The 21592-nt window shown below is 40.0% G+C and overlaps 1 protein-coding gene across 6 annotated transcripts in view; it reads left to right on the top strand.

Annotated features, from left to right (window-relative positions):
* Positions 1 to 21592, top strand: part of LRRIQ1 (leucine rich repeats and IQ motif containing 1) — a 157618-nt gene that overhangs the window by 93327 nt on the left and 42699 nt on the right. For all 6 annotated transcript variants that reach the window (XM_074941955.1, XM_074941951.1, XM_074941953.1 and 3 more), the window contains 4 exons: positions 153 to 274; positions 878 to 973; positions 1365 to 1450; positions 16556 to 16666. In XM_074941955.1, the coding sequence (XP_074798056.1) occupies positions 153 to 274; positions 878 to 973; positions 1365 to 1450; positions 16556 to 16666 (415 nt within the window). The remainder of the gene's footprint in view (positions 1 to 152; positions 275 to 877; positions 974 to 1364; positions 1451 to 16555; positions 16667 to 21592) is intronic.

The raw sequence follows: 21592 nt of genomic DNA, 5'->3' as shown, positions 1-21592 counted from the left end.
TAACTACATATGTGAGTAGCCTCATTAAAATCAACAAGGCTACTCCTGTGCATAAAATCAAGCCCATGAGTAAGCGTTTGTAGGATCAGGGCCAAAGTTACGATACTATTCACTGACTTTTTTTTATATATATATATTTCCTGACTTACAAGTATGCTAGGCCTCAAAGTTCCGATCATAATTCATTTAATTTACCATGGCCTCCACATGAAGCCTGGCAGTGTGATGAGAGACCACATTCATTGTCATCAGAAAACACCCAACTTAGTAGCAGGTAAGCCAAAATGATTTGCTTTTTTTATTACTACTTGTACCTGCTCTGGCAGGGACCAGAATAGACACTGGAAGAGTAATTAGTACTCCTCTTTGTGGTGGTTTTTGCAACTGTTTGATTAGTAACTCAGATAATTACTGATTTGTAAGTAAATGCGCTCATTAAAACTGAATAAAACAAATACAGTCTATTAGGTCTGCAGTAGTTTAATGTGCATTTAATTAAACTATCAAAGTTCTAAGAATAAAAGGCTATATATATGTAAATAATAAAATGTTAACAAAAAAAATCTTATAACATAGGCCTTAACATACAGATATCTAACAGATAAGAATTTAAAAGTATTTCTCACAAGGCTGTATTCCTTTTCAGAAAAGGACTGAAATACACTTCATTGTAACTGAAATGTAAACATTCAAAATCGATGGCAAACTTTTATTACTCTCAAAGATAAAGACTTCTTGGAGTATTAAAATAGATGTTTTTATTTCTGAGTTTCAGAAGGCATAAATAGTTCGCAGAATAATAAAGGCTGCAAAGCCATCATACCATACTTTTACTACTGACCCAGGTTTCAGTATTGCTCTGCTACTCTTTTGTCAGGTCAGAGAAGAGAGCTATGTCACGTCTCTCTGACTTGCAACCCAGAAATAAGTTGTCTTTCAAATCGGAAAAAGAAGAGAAAATTTCAGAAGAATGGTATGTCCAAATCTATCCTGTTTTTTTGTTTGTTTGTTTGTTTTTTAATGTGAATTTTACACATCAGGAGCTGTAGATGTAGAGGCTTTTAATAGGTACCCTGGTTAAGTAGGTATTTATTTCTAAATGTCAAAAATATTGTTTTAAACTTTTAACCGGCGTGTGAGATACCAAGTCAATTAACTACAATGTCTTAACTGTTTAAGACGAGCACTGCAAGCATCTGTGTAGTTCAGTATGTCGAGTATCATACATGAGATATCCTGTGCTCTTGCTGTATTCTATGTGAAAGATGTGGGGGAGGGAGAGAGAGAGAGAGAGAGAGAGAACACTGTGCAGTTGATATGTGAGAACGTGTATATATTGATAGTAAAATATCACCTTCCCTTAGGGGTTTTAAAGATATTGCTACTGCACAGCTAATGCTGAAGAGGGCCCATAAAATGAAATCCAAGAAATCTAGTCATAAAAATCTAGGTAAGTCAACAGTTCTGTTACAATATATGTTACATAAGAATATGTATAAAATGTAGGAAACAGCAGGTCTCTACTTCTTCTTCTGAAAGCAGATTGTCACTTCTAGAAATTTTGCTTGTATTTTCTTAGATTGCTTCACATGTTAATATGAGGGGGGAGTAATGTGCTTCAGAAATGAACATATTAAATCATCATAAAAGGAAGTTTATTTTGTCTATATGTTAAATATATTAATATTTGAAAAAGTACTCTGGTGAATATTGAGAGGAATATTTGACAAGTGTATGACATGGGAACTTTGTTTCATTGTGTTCTGTGTATTCCCTTTTCTAGATATAAAGTTTATATTTCTGTATTTTTGTGCTGCTTAAATTTTTTTTCCTTCAGAAGAATATCTCAAGTTATAATAGCCTTGCTCAGTTCTCCTGCTCTTGATTATATTAGGTGCTATTTATATACATTTCTGAAGGTTTCACAGTTTTTGGTGTCTCTAGAATTTATCATAATTTGGCATTCAAGCTTCAGAGATGATTCTGTGAATCTTGGAAGGTACTTTCCTCTCTTCGCTGACTGATGCTAAAATTATTCCTTCCCTGCATGGTCACCTCTTGTGTCCGTCATAAGGATAAAATATCTTAGTTAATTATTGGTTGACATCTTTAAGTTCATTAGTCATGGTAGGCTGTCTTGAGAAATCCTTCCATTAATAATGTTTAACTCTTTGGTGATATGTTTGGAGCTCTCACTACTGGCTATAATTCATTTTCCATTGCTGCATAACATGGGAAATCCCTGTTTTGTGACAAGTGGTGGTTGTTTTTTTTTTAAATTCAAGATTATTTGCACTCAAGAGGGGAAACACAACTTACAGATAAAAAGGTAAAGTTAAGAAAAATTTGCAAGTCCCTCCTCCCCCAGCCAAGTACCAGCACCTAAGACTACTTATGACAGATAGATCTCTAGATTTCAACAAAAGGTACTATATAATTAACCTTTTTATTATGGGTGAGGAAAAGACAATGGGCAGGAGGCTAAAACATTGTTATTTAATCCTTTATAGTTTCCCACCCTGCCCCACCACATTGCCCAGCCACAAAACCATAAATATCTGGTGGCCAGCTGAACGTTTGACATATGTATAACTTGGTAGCCCTTGTATCATTTTTAATGAATAAAGTCTATTAGGTTATATCATCTTTTCTCCATATGTTGTCTGGTTTATATTAGTAGTGATTAATTCAGTCATAAATGGTTTGAGAGTATCAAATTCAATTATCCTATTTTTTTGTTGTTGTTCTAGTGGATTTTTTGAATGTTTTTATATTCATTTTGTTCAGATGATTGGAGGGGGTTTTGTTTTGTTTGTTTATAGAAAGTGCTGCTCTGGAAAAGTCTTCTAAGCACATGACCAGTGTTTAAAAAGTTAAAAAGACTTTATAATTTGAGTTGTTAGATCTGTATAGACCTGATCTGTTGTTTAGTTGCAAGATATCTCCTTCCATGACTACCCAGTAAGGAATCCCCTTTCCACATATTCCATCCAGGCAAAAGAGAGCGTTGATTTTCAGAGTGAGTGCCTCGTCACAGAAAATGCCCCACCTTCAATCCCCTTTCAGTATTGGGGCTGTTAGGTCAAGTACCTCCGTTCATCTGAATTGCTCTGGTACAGCATGGTGAAAGAGGCAGACTCTAAAGTAGTCAGATCTAAATGGAGCTTAACTTAAAACCAACATTTTCAGTTACACCCTGATCTGAATTGGACACTAGTGCAGATACTGAAGCACAGCTGTCAATCCCTCCTTGCCAGAAGCAGCACTAAGTGCATAATCAAGCAACTACATTCAGAACTTTCTGGTCTGGCGTCTGTAGTCTGCCAAAGTTCCTTTGTGCTGCTTATGTGAAGTGGCTTTATACTGATCAGAAAATCCCAGTGGAAAATTTTCCCTGTGTAGGGGGAATCTCCACAAGCATAGCTGTCTCCTACATCCCTCCCAGCATACGGGATGGGGGTGGGTGGGTGGGGGAAGAGAAACAGAAAAGGAATATCAGGGATGGTCTGAGGACATGGTGGAACTGAGACTTTACACCAGAAGCTTAAGTAAGAGGTGGAGGAGTCCTGTTCTAACTTGTTCCGAGACCAGGCAGCCGTGAATCAGGGAGCTGCAACAAGCTGTGTGTGGCTGCCACTCTCCCCAACTCAGGGATGAGTGGTCTTCAGATGCAGCCACATGTAGAACAAATTGCAGTAACTCGTCTTGAGGTAAAAAAACATATTTGGCAATGTCAACATCCTTTTCAAGAATGAGAGCAGTCACAATCCCTTAACCAGACATTAAAAAAAAAAAAAAAACCTTTGGCCTCTTCTGTCAGTTTAACCTCTCATGCAGCTGGATATCCCCAGAACATGTGCCTCTTACTAACAAAAGGCAGGTAACAACCTCTCTAAACAATAAGCAATTGTCAGCCTCATCATTTCCTCTTGTTTCCCTAGGAACCAGCATCACATCCTTTCTGTATTCTCTGAATTGATCCTCAGCCACCATATAGTCATCCACACCTCAGTATTACCCTTACCCTGATTATATCTTGGGTTTTTTTAGGTTTGATCTTTTCTTAAACTCCAGATTGTATGTTATGTTGTTTGTCACTATTCCTTCCTAACATAAAAACAATGAGGCATCCTTGTGGTACTTTAGAGACTAACAAATTTATCTGGGCATAGTTTCAACTAATTTCATTCAAAAACTTAATATTATTTTAATATAAGTATTAACTTAGTGATATAGACATTCCCACCAATCTGAGGATAAAGTACAAAGTATGCACACAACGTTAATTATATTCTATAAAGAAGTAGGTTTCCAGAACCTCTAATATGTCCATTCATTGCTCTATACATTATTTGCAAACAAAAATACAATAAAAATTAAGTTGTCAGCTGAGCCATAGAATGAGCAACCTCCAGTAGCTCGAAATACAAGGAAGTTACAGAATATTAACAAATAGGCATCCTTTTATGTTCAAGTCTCAATGTCAGCCCGCTAACCAAACATCTTTCATGAGAAATCTTGCTATGCTAAGGTAAGGACTTGCTAAATTGAAGATGGTGCATTCACACAGTAGTCCCTTATTAACTGTTGTTTCATAGGACCACTCATATGCTCTTGTCACTACAAATATCTTGTGGTCTTGTCACCCGTCACTTGCAAATGTCACCAACTTCCTCTGCCTTAGGGCTTTATTAGCTGATATTCACATACCCACAAAATAGAAAGTTAGCATCTGCCCTGGGTTTTACATAGCCCCTCTTTAAAATGCCTACTCATTTACCACAGTGGAACTTGGATGGGATTAGCATTGTAATGAACATCCTGGGTTCCTGATGCTCTCTGGTGAGGGGACTTGTTCCCTTCTTCTCTCCATATATCTGCTTCTCTTAGAGCTGTGATGAGTAGTGTGGTAGGAGGGTTTCCCATCCTGTGGGACCAGGACTGGCTTATGCACTGGCCACTTGGAGTATCTGTACACTGCAGTGTAAACCCAGGCTCAGACTCAGGCTTGAACTCAAACCCTTCTTCTGTCTGCGTAAATCTCTCAGACTCGGGCTTGGACCTAGGGTCCACTCCTAGGACCCTGTGGTGTTCAAGGGTAAGCCCGTGTCAAGCCATGATCCAGGGTTTGAGCCCTATTGCTTTGCATGGTAGTCACAACCCCCCAACGTGTGTCCAGGGAGTCCAAAAGTAGTATACCCCAATCCCATGGGTCAACCACCTTTCTCCTCTGTATCCCAAGAATCTCCAGTTGACTCAGTTGAAAAAAGAAGCCACCCCCCTCAGCATACAACAGCAGCTCAGTGAATCAGCATTAAGTCTTCCATTGTCTTGGAATCAGCTTGGCATTCTGCCTCCCTTTCTCCCCAGCCCCCCCTCACACGGCTCAAAATGACGACCAGGAAGTGAAAACAGTAATGAACACCTTTAAAGAGGATTTTTACTGGAAAGACACAGATTTTTTGCTCAGCCCATTCCTGTTTCATAAAAATAATATTACATTGCCGTGCATTTGCCACACTGTAATCACTCAGTGGTCTATGGAGCTGCCTATAAAAATGAACTATGTGTTTAGGGAAATGTGATCCATTTTCAAAACTAGTTCATTTCAGTTAAAGGTAGTCCATGCAGTCCATAGGTGACACAATCATTTATCCCAAGTATGACTGGGGTTTGAAGTTTTGTCCAGAAATGTGCTGTGGGAAGGAAGGAGGAATGCAGCCATAACAGAATAAGCCATGAGTGAGCTAACTCAGCATTCTGTTCATTCAGTCATGGATTCTGACCCAGTCCTGATTGCTAATAGCTGCACAATTTTCCTGAAGCAGGAATTCCAGATAGTTAGTCACATTGTGTGGAAACATATATTTTCCAGTGTCACTTGGGTAGCTCACCAGCCCACTCCATTCATAGATGTGATGTTCAATCATGATATGTTTGAATATTTCTGATGCATACACTGCAAATTTACAACCAGTAGCTTGAAATAACATCTTCCTTTGCCAATGGGGCACCATGAGAACAGTTATGTCCTTCCAAAATATGAAAGGCCTGAAATGATTATAAAAAATAAAAAAAGCTTTTTGTAGAAAGGCTATCGACCATTCCCCCTCCCTTTCTCCAACCCAAGTAATTATGCAAGTTTTGTAAAACCAAAACAGCTTTGCATTTTTATTTACCATTGTGTCTGCACTGCTTTAACTGCTGTTACCCAGGCTATGTCCAGGGAGATTCTGGGGACTGAAGCATCCATTTCACAGTATATTGCAGTTAAGTTTTGAAATGTAACATTTTATGTCCTTGAAATTCCACAAGAATTAATTCTGGGCTCCTGCCACTGAGATATTTGAGACGCTCTATATTGTGTCCTATTGCAGTCCCCACTACTAGCTGCTGTATCTCCACAGCTTGATATCCGTACTTTCATGGACCATTCCAAGAGGAAGCATTTCTGTGATGAACTAATGGTTGAAGTTCTTGAGAGGGCCAACAAGCAAGTTCAGTACCAGAAACACAGGGACTTAAGACTGGAGAAAAGGCATTCTGAGAGGCAAGAGGAAAGGCTGAGAACAAGGTATCAGCACAGGAGCGAGAACAGTGGCTAAGGGAGGAGGACAGGGCTCAACAGAAAGAACTGTTTGAGCTGTTCATCTTAATTATGGCTGCAAGATTATTGGCACCTGGTGCCTTTCCCACACTGTGGCTTGATTCCCTTGTGACATACCCTGAGTCCAAAAACAGCTGCAAAAACTCCATGTCTGGGTGGCCCATACAGTCTGGCCCCATGAGCAGTTGGGCAGGGCAAACTAAACCTCATGTGGCCCTCCATCTTGATCCCCCTCTCCTCTGAATACCTCCATCCACCTCCTGCTGCACCAACTGCATGGGAAATGAGAAAAGAAAGGAAAGGAGAATAGGGAAGACTAGGGACATACAGCAGTAGGGTGTTTCTGTCATGTGTGCACTTGTTTTCCTATTTTGGGGATGTTCTTTTGTAACTGGTGTTTTGGTGTTGTAATGGCAGCTGGCCTGCCTGGCTGTGTGTGACTGCTGCACTGTTTTAACACATGTTTATAAATAAAGCCTTTTATGTCACCAAGAAAGTTTATTGCTATCACTGCATCTCATAATACAACCAAGATTTGAATTAATAAAGCTAAACATAAGTTCAGGAACAATTTAAGAATTAGTAAGCAAACACTATTCCTATACAGTTAGATACACCAATCCATGTGTCAATCACTTCCTTATATGAACCCATACTATGACTCACTTCCCACCCATTTCATAAAACATCATGACATTCATAATAACTACATTGCATGGTAATCTAGCCCTGTTTCCCCGGGCCCACCCGCATACTCATAGAGATACTATTCCACCTCTTCCACTGGGCCATGCAAGTCCATAATGTGAGAGCACAAATTATCCCTGACTTCTGTTGCTCGAGTGCATCCAGCTCCAGCAGTGGTAGGTGCACTTTATGACTGACTGTACTGATTCAGCAGCCCTGTGACAGAGTGAAGGGAGTGAATAGACGAGCCTGCACTCTGATCACTTAGAGGCTAATTAGTGCCCCAGGAGAAGCTGTTTGGGATCAATGAACTCACTTGGCTCATCAGCCCCAGGCTGACAAGAGACACAGGAAGGAAGTGTAAAGGGAAAAAAGAGAGAAAGGGGAGAACAGAGGGTCAGGGCTAGCTGGGGCTGGTCACAGAGAGGGCTCAGACAAAGGAGATCTCTTCTCCCATCAGGTCAGGACCTGAGAGGGCCTAAAGCTGTAGGTGGAAGCACTGAGTAAATAGGTGGAAGCACTGGGTATTGTGGTGATATTGGTGAAGGGGATGTGCACTGAGAGCACATCTAGAGGACTGTGCAGTTTTTGCAGATTAACATGAGCCAGTTATGGGGTTTGCCTTCCCCAAAAGCTTAGTTTATGGGGGGACTTTCTGTATATGCATTCTATTTGTGTATTTGTTGAAACTTTGTGGAGCAGATTCCAGTGCAGGAGTTCTAAGAAAATGTGAGGTTTTTACCAATCTTAACCTTGAGCACAGGATTAGAAAAAAATTAAGACAAGACCTGCAGGGCATGGGGTCTTCTACAGAGTCATGCTGTGTCTGGGCCCAAGAAGCTTTGCACAAAGAAAGACGGGTCTGAAGGATGCTAGTAAGTATCCTGAGTCCTGTGCCTTGTATCATTAGGGAGAGCTAAAGGTAGTCTGTCCTTACAAAGTTGGGTTGGTGCAGACAATGAGTATCATATTGCACTGGACCAGTACCACCGGCATAGATTATGCTCCAATCTATTACGGTTATGGATGCAGGTATAAACAGTTAAAATCGTGGCCTGTATTTTAACCATAACATATGCATGCCATGTTTTATACCTCCACTGTATCCACATCAACTACTTTTCTTGACTGTCAAATAATATGAGAAATGCGGGCAAGATACTAGAAATTTTTGCAGCCAAGTAGAAGCGGCAAAATATCAAAAATATTCCCATTTATTAAGAATGCATGAAATTCTGCAGAATTCTAATTAAAAACCTAAAAGCAATAGACAGTAATGCACTTCATTGTGCCTGGGTACTAAACATCTATGATTCATAAGATCACAGAGCCCTTAAAGATATCTTGGCACAAGAGAACAGAGTTTCTGGCTTAACTTTGGGATTTAAGGGCCTATTATCAAATCCACAAAATCAAGGAAATTCAAAGACTTTAATAAAGTTAATTTCTTTTTTCTTTTAACAAATTTTTTTTAAAATGACCAGAGGTCTGGAGTAACTGTTTTCAGCTGCTATCTTCTGCCATGCTGTACTGTTACTTGTTTAACCATTTCCTTTCTGGAGGCAAAGTTTGTTAGTGATTGACAAAATGAAGTGATACTTCTGGTGCCACCCAGGTGGAAACAGAAGAAGAGACAAAGGAGAAGTAAAAGCTGAGACTTGACTACTCAGATAAAACTGAAACAACTGATTGATTTGTCACAGGACAAGAAGTATTGTTCTGTCAGTCTGTTTTCTTCTTCGTCTTTGAAAGATACTACATTAAATACATTCAGAGTTAAAAGATTTTCTGACAATACAAAACAACTTTAATGAACTGAACATCATTCACCATCTGTACTTCCCATATGAATTAAAATACCCTTATTCCTGAATTTTCCTTAATGGATGCAAGAAATTCCTCTGTAAAAAATAAAATGCTTCTATGTTTGTTTGTTTGTTTTATTCTTTGTATTGCAATAGTCCCTAGGAGCCCCAGTTATGGACCAGTAAAACACTGTGATAGGCACAATACAAACACAGAACAAAAGGATAGTCCCTCTCCCATTGAACTTACTCTGAATAATCCTCCTTGACATGATGCAATGTTCGCAATTTTGAAATATCAACTCTTTAAAACTGGCACAACTAATACCTATTTTTGTTTTCATTTTCTCAGTTTTTCCCCACGCCCAAAATCAGTGACAAACTAATTAAAGTTTTGAGGGTTTTTTGTATTTTCACGCATTGCCAAGATGTCATGTAACAAATGCCAGCTCAGGCAGTAACATGAATTTCCATAGAATTTCCATAGTATTTCTATCACATTTATAATGTTTGTCCAAATTATCTTTTATAGCTGGAGTCTGCCAAAATGTGTGCATTAAATTACCTCCCAGGTTTCCAGATATTCAGTACAAATCATCAACTAATAAACCAAATTTAAACAAGTATGCCAGAGTCTAGTAAGATCTTAGTGTAATTCTGAACTGTTTGACTCTTTCGCAGTTCCTGTGTGTGAAATCTAAAACGTTTGTTGATTGTCTATAATAAAAACGTAAATCTAATCCATTTCTCTGATACTGAAAAATACTAGTATCATAAAATAACTGAAGTAATATTACCTTAATTGGAGACTAGATTTAAAAAGGGTTCTTTTTAATATCAAAAGAGCTGTAGGCAATGATTAGGGTGATTCATGTAGGTGTAATTTAAGTACTCTGACATTGTGATAAATCTCGGTGGATTATTTAAATTATTTTGCGTAGCTCAAAAGTAAGATTATCTGATATAAATCTCTCAGAACAGTTTCCATAGCTCTCTTCCCAATAGACAACTCTCCTTCAGTACCTACTTTGACAATCTTATACATAGATCAATTATAGAATAATTCTGGTGATATTAGTCATTTTATGTGACTTCACCCAAATGTCCCTGATGCATTGTACTATTAGACTGGTCATCTTTTTCAAACTAGGCAGGTTTGAATGTGGAAAAAGTTCCATTTCTAAAGCTTTTAGACATAACAAGTTTGGAATAGCTTCAATAGACCCAAGAAGCAAAACAATTTATAATAGTCTGTTGGGAACATCAGAGAAGAAACCTAGGAATCCTTTATCACATTTTGTTTTGTGAATTACTAGTCTTTCAATTTTGGTAACTTGATCTTTTACCCTCCTCAAGAAAGTTACCATATTTGAAATTGTTCTAAAGTAGTCTGCTGAGGTGTCTGGTTTTTCATTGCACATTACAGGCTTGGTTTTGGGGAAGCAATTAGTACAGAAAATATTCTTCTCTACCTTTCTCACTGTGTGTTGTACTGTATATAAAAATGGGTCTCATTATATAACTCTAGAAAATACACTACAGTGTATTACATTATAATTATAAATTATAATGAATTACACTATAGTTAAACATTTTTATATTTCATATAGCTTTTCTGTCAGCTAAAGTTATTGAGAAAAGGATCTCTGAAATTAAAATTGTATGCGCATAACTGATATAGTTATACAGGTGCAGTATTTTTACTGAGTTATAGTAAGAAATGCATGACAAATTCTCTTGTATATTGTAACAAGGACTGATTATCTGTTACTGTATTTTAGATATTAGTTATGAACTTGCACACCAGTATGACCGAGTACTGTAAACATTTGCTGACACTAAGAATGGCATATTAATAAAGATTTTGGTGATTTGCCAAAATGGAAATACTTGACTTGTCTAGCTACCCACCGTAACTACTAAAATCTCCACAGTTAACAAGTTAGCCCAGTAGTCTGGTTCCTCAACACAAACAATCTAGTTATCTGAAACATTCTAAAATGTCTGATTTAAGTTAATGGAGCTAACCTTGAGAGAAAGGCTGATGAAACTTGCAGCCAGGCAAATAGAGGGTCAGGCTAAGGTGACTTTTCACTTCCTTTGTGGCATCTCAATCCTTGGCTCCTCCAGAGGCTGGAGAGGTCATTACCAGAACATAGACAGACCCTGGAGGCCTAAGATATGGCAGCATCCTCCAGACTGCCCTATAGACCACAGCACTGCCTGGAATCTCTGGATTCTGTGCACTGCAGTTCCTGTTTCTATATAGGCTTTTTACCATGCTCATGACCATAGTGTCTGAGTGCCTTTCAGTAGTTTCAGTTTAATAACTGAGGCCAGATCTTGGGAGTCCCTTAGCCAATCAGAGATGGTAAAAAGTATTACTTCTAGATGCTGCTGTGTGAGAGCCTAATGTCAACAAGGAATCCCAGGAGTACGCCTGAACTACAGACTGAATTGAATTTATTACGAATTTGTTCCTGCAACCAATAGAGATTGCACCATGATTGGAAGCTAAAAAGCCTCCCTGACCCCCCGACACACATCCCTCCCCCACCTCCAGCCGTGCCCCTATCATGCCCTCTACCCTAGGGCTTGTGATGGGGTCCTGGGTCTGGAGTACTTGCACCAAGGGAATCCTCCCCCATGCAGAACTGGAACTTCTAGGGCCCCTTCATGCCATTCCAGCCCTTTTACCTGGTATGAAGGGACTCCAGCCTATTTTCTAATCTAATTCTGAAGTTAGTGGAAAAACACACCTTGACTTTGGAGAGATTAGGGTCTGACATTTATAGACCTAGCTCCCTTCCCCTCACCCTCACGCCTCTAAAAGACTACATACTTTGCTGCTGGCTCTCAGAAGCTCTGACAGCCTCACTGATTAAGAAGTAATTTTGTCCCCACAGAAGCCGCCTCCTCCTTCCCCCGGCTCCCTTGGTAACAGTCTCATAATGGAGAAACTGACATTATTATTCTGACACACCCATTCTCTCCAAAACTGCACTTCCCATCTTCCCTAATCCTTCTACGCTGCCTGCCTACTCATTCTTTTCTTGCTAAGTTCTACTCCTTTTTCTCTTCACTTCCTCAAGCTACATCCTTTCCTCATTGTCCCCACTGCTAAAACCCTTGTCACGGCTAAAAAACAATCTGTCACCTTGTAACAATCTCTTTTCTGCCTTCATTTCCTATTAGCTTTCCCCTTCATCCCAAGTCTGTCTGCTGATACAGTCTCCTCCCCCCTTCACTAACCATATGACCTTTTCCATTGGTTCCCTCCTTTGGGTCTTACACTGTTTACTGCATCAGGTAGGGTTCCCAGTTTTGGTTGGACATATTCCTGGAGATTTAATCACATGACATAATCTTTAAATAAAGATTAATCTTTAATTCCTGGAGACTCCAGGCCAATCCTGGAGGGTTGGCAACCCTAGCATCAGGTTCAAGCTTTCCAACTTCACCCCCTGCACGATCCTATGTAATGCCTCCCGCTCTTACTCTGTGCATTTCTTCCAGTTCTTGTGTTTTTCCCACCCCCTCTTCATCCCCTATTCCAGATACCTGATTTAAGCTTATTTCATTCTGCCCCCTGTATGTGAGACTCTTTCCTTGTCCTCAGGTTTCAGACTAGCAACCATGTTAGTCTGTATCCGCAAAAACAAAAGGAGTACTTGTGGCACCTCAGAGACTAACAAATTTATTTGCGCATAAGCTTTCGTGAGCTACAGCTCACTTCATCGGACGCATGCAGTGGAAAATACAGTGGGGAGATTTATATACACAGAGAACATGAAACAATGGGTGTTACCATACACACTGTAACAAGAGTGATCAGGTAAGGTGAGCTATTGCCAGCAGGAGAGCGGGAGGGAAAAAACCTTTTGTAGTGATAATCAAGGTGGGCCATTTCCAGCACTTGACAAGAATGTCTGAGGAACAGTGGGGGGGAGGGGAAATAAACATGGGGAAATAGTTTTACTTTGTGTAATGACACATCCACTTCCAGTCTTTATTCAAACCTAAGTTAATTGTATATAGTTTTCAAATTAATTCCAATTCAGCAGTCTCTCCTTGGAGTCTGTTTTTGAAGTTTTTTTTGTTGAAGGATTGCCACTTTTAGGTCTGTAATTGAGTTACCAAAGAGATTGAAGTGTTCTCGACTGGTTTTTGAATGTTATAATTCTTGATATCTGATTTGTGTCCATTTATTCTTTTACATAGAGACTGTCCAGTTTGCCCAATGTACATGGCAGAGGGGCATTGCTGGCACATGATGGCAGATATCACATGGGTAGATGTGCAGGTGAACGAGCCACTGATAGTGTGGCTGATGTGATTAGGCCCTCTGAAGGTGTCCCCTGAATAGATATGTGGACACAGTTGGCAACGGGTTTTGTTGCAAGGATAGCTTCCTGGGTTAGTGTTTTAGTTGTGTGGTGTGTGGTTGCTGTTGAGTATTTGCTTCAGGTTGGGGGGCTGTCTGTAAGCAAGGGCTGGCCTGTCTCCCAAGATCTGTGAGAGTGATGGGTCATCCTTCAGGATAGGGTGTAGATCCTTGATGATGCGTTGAAGACGTTTTAGTTGGGGGCTGAAGGTGATGGCTAGTGGCGTTCTGTTATTTTCTTTGTTGGGCCTGTCCTGAAGTAGGTAACTTCTGGGTGCTCTTCTGGCTCTGTCAATCTGTTTTTTTTCACTTCAGCAGGTGGGTATTGTAGTTGTAAGAATGCTTGATAGAGATCTTATAGGTGTTTGTCTCTGTCTGAGGGATTGGAGCAAATGCGGTTGTATCGTTGAGCTTGGCTGTAGACAAGGTGTGGTCTGGATGAAAGCTGGAGGCATGTAGGTAAGCATAGCGGTCAGTAGGTTTCTGGTATAGGGTGGTGTTTATGTGACCATAGCTTATTAGCACCGTAGTGTCCAGGAAGTGGATCTGTTGTGTGGACTGGTCCAGGCTGAGGGTGCTGGTGGGACGGAAATTGTTGAAATCATGGTGGAATTCCTCAAGGACTTCTTTTCCATGGGTCCAGATGATGAAGATGTCATCAATGTAGCGCAAGTAGAGTAAGGGCATTAGGGGATGAGAACTGAGGAAGCGTTGTTCTAAGACAGCCATAAAAATGTTGGCATACTGTGGGGCCATGCGGGTTCCCATAACAGTGCTGCTGATTTGAAGGTATACATTGTCCCGAAATGTGAAATAGTTATAGGTGAGGACAAAATCACGAAGTTCAGCCACGAGGTTTGCCGTGACATTATCGGGGATAGTGTTCCTGATGGCTTGTAGTCCATCTTTGTGTGGAATGTTGGTGTAGAGGGCTTCTACATCCATAGTGGCTAGGATGATATTTTCAGGAAGATCACCGATGGATTGTAGTTTCCTCAGGAAGTCAGTTGTGTCTCGAAGATTGCTGGTAGTGTAGGGCCTGAGGAGGGAGTCGACATAGCCAGACAATCCTGCTGTCAGGGTGCCATGGTGAGATGATGGGGCATCTAGGATTTCCAGGTTTATGGATCTTGGGTAGCAGATAGAATACCCCTGGTCAGGGTTCTAGGGGTGTGTCTGTACAGATTTGTTCTTGTGCTTTTTCAGGGAGTTTCTTGAGCAAATGGTGTAGTTTCTTTTGGTAACCCTCAGTGGGATCAGAGGGTAATGGCTTGTAGAAAGTGGTGTTGGAGAGCTGCAGAGCAGCCTCTTGTTCATATTCCGACCTATTCATGATGACGACAGCACCTCCTTTGTCAGCCTTTTTGATTATGATGTCAGAGTTGTTTCTGAGGCTGTGGATGGCATTGTGTTCTGCACAGTTGAGCTTATAGGGCAAGTGATGCTGCTTTTCCACAATTTCAGCCCGTGCACGTCGGCGGAAGCACTCTATGTAGAAGTCCAGTCTGTTGTTTCGACCTTCAGGAGGAGTCCACCCAGAATCCTTCTTTTTGTAGTCTTGGTAGGAAGGTCTCTGTGGGTTAGTATGTTGTTCAGAGGTGTGTTGGAAATATTCCTTGAGTCGGAGACGTCGAAAGTAGGATTCTAGGTCCCCACAGAACTGTATCATGTTCGTGGGGGTGGAGGGGCAGTTTGGCCATGTACATTGGGCAAACTGGACAGTCTCTACATAAAAGAATAAATGGACACAAATCAGATGTCAAGAATTATAACATTCAAAAACCAGTTGGAGAACACTTCAGTCTCTTTGGTCACTCGATTACAGACCTAAAAGTGGCAATTCTTCAACAAAAAAACTTCAAAAACAGACTCCAATGAGAGACTGCTGAATTGGAATTAATTTGAAAACTGTATACAATTAACTTAGGCTTGAATAAAGACTGGGAGTGGATGTGTCATTACACGAAGTAAAACTATTTCCCCATGTTTATTTCCCCCACACACACTGTTCCTCACACGTTCTTGTCAACTGCTGGAAATGGCCCTCCTTGATTATCACTACAAAAGGTTTTTCCCCCCCGCTCTCCTGCTGGTGGTAGTTCACCTTACCTGATCACTCTTGTTACAGTGTGTATGGTAACGCCCATTGTTTCATGTTCTCTGTGTATATAAATCTCCCCACTGTATTTTCCACTGAATGCATCCGATGAAGTGAGTTGTAGCTCACGAAAGCTTATGCTCAGATAAATTTGTTAGTCTCTAAGGTGCCACAAGTACTCCTTTCCTTGTCCTCAAGCACTCACTTTCCTTCATATCCCTCCTTAAATTCACCTGTTCAAGCAGTCCCTCCTCCCTTCCCTTCATTAATAAAGTGCAAAACTCCCTTCTCCTCAGCTGTTGAACAAAAAGATTTGTTTTGCTTTTCTTATATAAATTGTAAGTTCTTCTGGTGTGGGAATGTTTGTGTCCATCTCTGGCTCTTTACAAACAATTTTTGCTAAGTTATGAAGACTTAAGACTATGTAGCCTACTAATTATGGGAATGATTATGGAGTGTATGTTTCCACAGGCTGTTGGAGGCCATCTCTACTTTGAACAGGATAGGATATGTTAAAGGGCTTTCAGTTCATTTATGTTCCTCAAGTTTAGCCTCAGATAATAAAATATTTGTGATTTTCTTTGCTTAATGGGAAACACATTTATTTGAACCAGTCTATTAAGTTGTAGACGTTGGGGGGTTACATATTTGTTTACCTAATATTTATGATTGAGATCCCCACCTTCAAAATAGGACTTCTAAATATTTCCTAAAATATATATCCTTTCAAAATGTAGTTTTGCTTTTCACAGGTGGATGATTTAGAAAACTTTTAAAAGTACATAAACAAGTCAAGATGGCTGCTTCTTTGTACATATATTAATGTATTTTAGAAGTAATGTAATTGTTTTTGTTAATGTAAAACGTACACAAGAGATTGTTTCTTTTATTAAATGACTAAAAGGTGAATATCTGCTTCAAGGAATGAACAAGCCAGATCTGACCTCTGATTTTAACTTGTTCTTGTCGTCTAGACCCAGCTGTGCGCCTGGCGTTGTTCAGAAACAATGAAAATAAACATCCCCCTGTGAAACCACCAAGGAAGAGACAGCCAGCAAAAGAGACAGCCAGCAGTTACTTTGAAGGTATTGAACAGGAGTTTTCCTTTATATGTATTTATGTATTTTGCAATGTCTTTGCAATTCTTTTTCAGTTATGAAAAAACACGCAGAAGTAAGAGAAGGGATTAGCTCCAAGTCCTTAGCTGTGTGTGGACAACTCAAATGACATGATGAAACATTTCAGTTTTAATACACTTTTTTCTAGTGATTAATTTGTAATGTGCACTGTAGGCCTGACCCAAAGCTCATTGAAATCAATGGGAATTTTTCCATTGATTTCAGTGAGCTTTGGTTCAGGCACTAAATACTTTTAAATTGGGGGAGCTGGTTTAAGTGACATGCTTGAAGCTACATGCATAGAAGGGAGGTGAAAGACCAATGTTCCCTCTAATTTTTTACATCCATGTGCGGAATGAATTTTGTTATGTGCACCAATATGGAGATGATGTCTGGCGGGGGTGGGACTGAGAGTTTTGGCATGTGGGAGGGGGCACAGGGTTAGGGTGCGGGGGGGGGGGAAGGGGAGGGCTCTGGGGTGGGGCCAAGGATGAGGAGTTTGGGGTCCGGGAGGGGGCTCACAACTGGGGCAGAGGGTTGGAGTGCTGCAGGGAGGTGAGGGCTCCAGCTGGGAGTGTGGGCTCTGGGGTGGGGCTGGGGATGAGGGGGTTGGGTGCAGGCTGCCATGGGGCTGGGGCTGGGGGAGAGGCACCTTTCCCCGCCTACGCGGCACTTGATAGCCCTTGATAGCCTGCTGTGCAGCCACGCGGCTGTGCAGCTTAGAAGGATCTTAGTAAAAGACCCTTTCAACAAAATGGGGAGCTGTTCACCGTGCTGTGGGATTGGAGGTGGAACGGCATGACACTAGCTGCTACAGATTTAATAAAATATTTTAAACAAGCAGCAAAGCACTGTACAGAGGAAATACAAAGCAGTAGCATAGAATACTATGAATGGTAGTAACCAGAGAAATAATATGGTTTGGGCCTTGTGTACACCCTTATCTATTTCAGACACTGTACGTTTTTCTTACCAATTTAAATGCACCAAATAACACCATTTCTAAGCTCACTTTGTTTCTTGGTTATGTTTTTTTTCAAGTTACCCATTCTTGAAGACAATGAACCTTTTTTATTTTAAACAAACTATTCTGTAAATTCAAAAGAAAAATATGATAAAATCTTTAAATGGAAAAAAAAAACATTTTTGCTCCATGCTCATACAATTCAAACATTGTATTGAACATTCAAAAAGAATTCACCTTTGGGCTGAGGGTATACGTGAGAAATTTCAGAAGAACTTATAAAAGTTATAGACTGAGCTTTTCAAATGCCCTCAGCGTTTGTTCAATTCTGCTACTATTGAAGTCAGTGGTAATACTCCAATTGTCTTCACTGGAAGCAGAGTTAGGCCAATGCTGGGCACTTCTCCCGTCGTCCACAGCTATTCCCCTCTGATCATTGACTGGCTGGGTTTTTTTCCAGCTAACTCTCACAGGCACTGCATACTATTAGTGACTATTCCTTCTCTAAAGGGGGTTTGGTTAGACTGAGAATGCTGCCACATTGCTTCATTCCTTGATCAAGTGGAAGAAAGCATCTCTGGTGCAATATGGCTTCAAATGGGCTTCCCAGAAAGCATTAAGTTGGGGATGGGAATTAGGGTCAAAAGCACACCTGAGGAACAGCTGCTTGAGCTGTTGTGATACCACCAGGATGACTTCAGAGCTTTCTGTGCCTCACTTTGGCCTCCACAAAACAAAGAGCCTGCATGAGAGTTTCACTGAGTTGGGCTGGAACAGGATCTGTGCAGACTGGGTTGCTTGACTCCCATCTCACAAGCACCAGGCCAATGTCTTCCCTTTCTGTCCTTTTGACCATGCCTTTTCCTGCCTTGAGCAGATCTTCTTGAATCTTTTTTTTATGGTGGGAGTTCCCACTCTCTGCGAACAAGCTCTGTAGAGACACCAGGTAGATACAAGGTGGGTGAGGTAATATCTTTTATTGGACCAACTTCTGTTCAAGCCCTGCAGACATTGTCCCCCAGAGCAAAAGGAAGAACAAACCAATCGGCTGACTGGTAGGAATCAACTTCAACCATACAACCCATTTTCCCTCCACGGACAGCCGGCCTGCCTGCCAGTCAGTGCTTTAATACTTTGGTGGAGGGTTTGAATCCCAACTCCTCTCCTTTAGAACCCACTAAAGAGAGATCTCAAAGAAGAAGAGATCTACATTCTAAATATTCCTGCTTTAATGTGGGAGGTGGGGAGGAGAAACTGTAACATCAATAGCAAGAACACATGTTATCTGTTAAATAAGGGGATTGCCCCTTTTGAAAGGGGATGCCCTAGGAAGTGAAACAATTAGATGATTTTTAGCTTTTTAAACTGGAACACATCACAGCAGAGAACATCTAGAAGGATTTAAGTTGTCAAATGTATGGTATGTCTCTTGAGTCTTCTCTGTTCTTTTGGTTGTAATTATGGATTATGGTTAACAGTATTTAAAATAAACCTAATGCAAAAAAGAAACACTGCATAGACGGAAAAGAAGTGGTAGAAAAAACAATATATCTAAAAGCTTGTATCTGACTCCTATCTATACAGTATTAACCAGTATTGATGGTTATTTAAACCACTGTATCATATTTGTATTTTATATTCTATCCTTCGGTTGGTTAAATTTGTTTCAACTTTAAATATATCTGGTATTTCATTTTTTTCATGGTTATTTTAAAATATTTATTGTTCTAAGGATTAATGGATGCTAAGCATTTGTGGGAAGGGAAGAATATAGCAAACTTTTTGTCTGGAAACAAGTCCACTGAATGGAAGGAAAAAACTTGCACTTAAATAAGATCAACAATCTGGTGAACTAATTAAAGCAAATCAATTCTGTCTGAGTTAAGGATGACATTTTGTCATAATTCACCTTTTTTTCCTACATAGTTCAGAAGTCTCAGGATGTTGTATGCTGTTGTGTGACATAGATCTAAACACAATGGGGGAATTAGGATAAATTGGCATCTGTAATACTCAACTTCCTTGGTTTAAGTTTAGGTAAGACCAATATTTTAATTTGAATGGGATTTTTTTAAATAGTTTTGTTTTAATACTACATAAAAAGTATAACATTCCCTTCCCCCACATGTTGAGTTGACAACTTATTGAACTTATGGCTTTTTAAAAGCTCACTGAGACTTCATGGAAAATAGCACTTTTCTTGCTGACAATTCTCTTACTGGCTCATGTATTTTCTTTCTGCCTTCATTCATTTTTTATTACAGATTATTGTATAAATCCAAAAGCTTTGGTTTTGAGACCTCCTGGTCCTGCTTTTTCCTCATTTGAAATTGGAATTTCATTTCTGGCATCACACTAATTGTACTTGTAAAAGCAAGTGTGATGCCACAGATTTACTATACTGAGGTATTGCCAAAAAGAGAAAATGAGCTCTGCAGAAGAAAACCCATTTTTATGCAAATCATTCTATAACAAAATTGTAGGGGGAAAGTGAGAAGAAAAGAAATTTATGGACCTACTTCAAAGCATCAAGGCATGTGCATAACTTCAGTCACATGGGACTACTCATGTGAGCAAAACCTGATACATGCTCCTTGAGTGCTTTATAGGACCGGGGTCTTTGTGAACAGGAATATCCAAAAATATATTTTTTAAAGTTTGCCATGAGATATCAAATCTTTCATGAAATGTCAGTGAATCCACTATTGATCCTCCAGTGACTGTATAATAAGCCTGAAGGAGAAATTGTTATTCATTAATATTTATAGCAGAGTAGCATGCAGAAGTCCCAATCAGAAACAGACCTCTTTGTGTTAGGTGTTGCACAAACAACATATGGAGACCTGGTCTCCACTTTGAAGAGTTTCCAATGAATCCGATGAAGTGAGCTGTAGCTCACGAAAGCTTATGCTCAAATAAATTTGTTAGTCTCTAAGGTGCCACAAGTACTCCTTTTCTTTTTGCAAATACAGACTAACACGGCTGCTACTCTGAAACCAATCTAAGAAGATAAGTGATATGTAAAAGGGATGGGAGGAGGGATATATACATGCACCAAAATAATTCTAGAGAAGGTGAGACAGTAACCTGTCAATACATCTGAAGGCTACAAAACCTTCCTAAATGTTGTGGCACTGATGGGCCATGTTAGCACTTAGTAAAATTGTAATATATTTTAAACACGCACACACACACACACGATAACCTGCTTTTCTTCTTGGGAAGTTAGGGCCTGATCCAAAACCCTCTGCAGTAATCTGAAAGACATGTTCTGTGATTTCCAGTGATCTGTTAGCCGTTCATATGGATCAAATATGTTGGACTGGATTCTCTGGTCCAGCTGAGTTCTGCTTAGATTGGGATTAGAAGAGGGAGGGGTTAGATGGCTTTAAGCTAAAGCTGGTTAAATTTTTTTGTCAAATTTTGATTTAGAATGACAAACGAAAAATGTAATGAAAAGTTCTGTGAAACTTTTTTTTTTCTCAATTAAAAAAATCATTTTTTTTCATGATTTTTAGACCAGCTCTACTTTAAACCACTTTTATTTCTACTCCTTCATCCTGGGGCTGCCTAGGGACCAGTCCAATTCCTGGTCTCGTGTAGAGTAGTCTGGGGCCTTTCGGACCCAAAGAGTTGATCTGACAGCTACAAGTTGCTGGTGTTCTCCGTTGTCTCCTTCTTCTTGGAAAATTCCTATAAATCGTGAGCCAGAGTGTGGCATAGTCCGTCTCTGCCACAGTCAGTTCAACGGGCAATATGGCTGTATTACTCTGCTACAGCAGCACAAAACTGCTGGGTCTGGCCCACTTGGAATATAAGCTTTTGAAGCACTTTGGATCATCCTGGCCACCTGATAGTGAGTGCAGTCCATCTACCCATATGATTGGTGAGCCATGTTCATCATTTCTCTTAGGTGGGGAATCAGCTGT

This window comes from Natator depressus, chromosome 1, assembly GCF_965152275.1.
Source record: "Natator depressus isolate rNatDep1 chromosome 1, rNatDep2.hap1, whole genome shotgun sequence".
NCBI lineage: Eukaryota > Metazoa > Chordata > Testudines > Cheloniidae > Natator > Natator depressus.
This window is presented reverse-complemented; position numbering and strand designations above follow the sequence as displayed.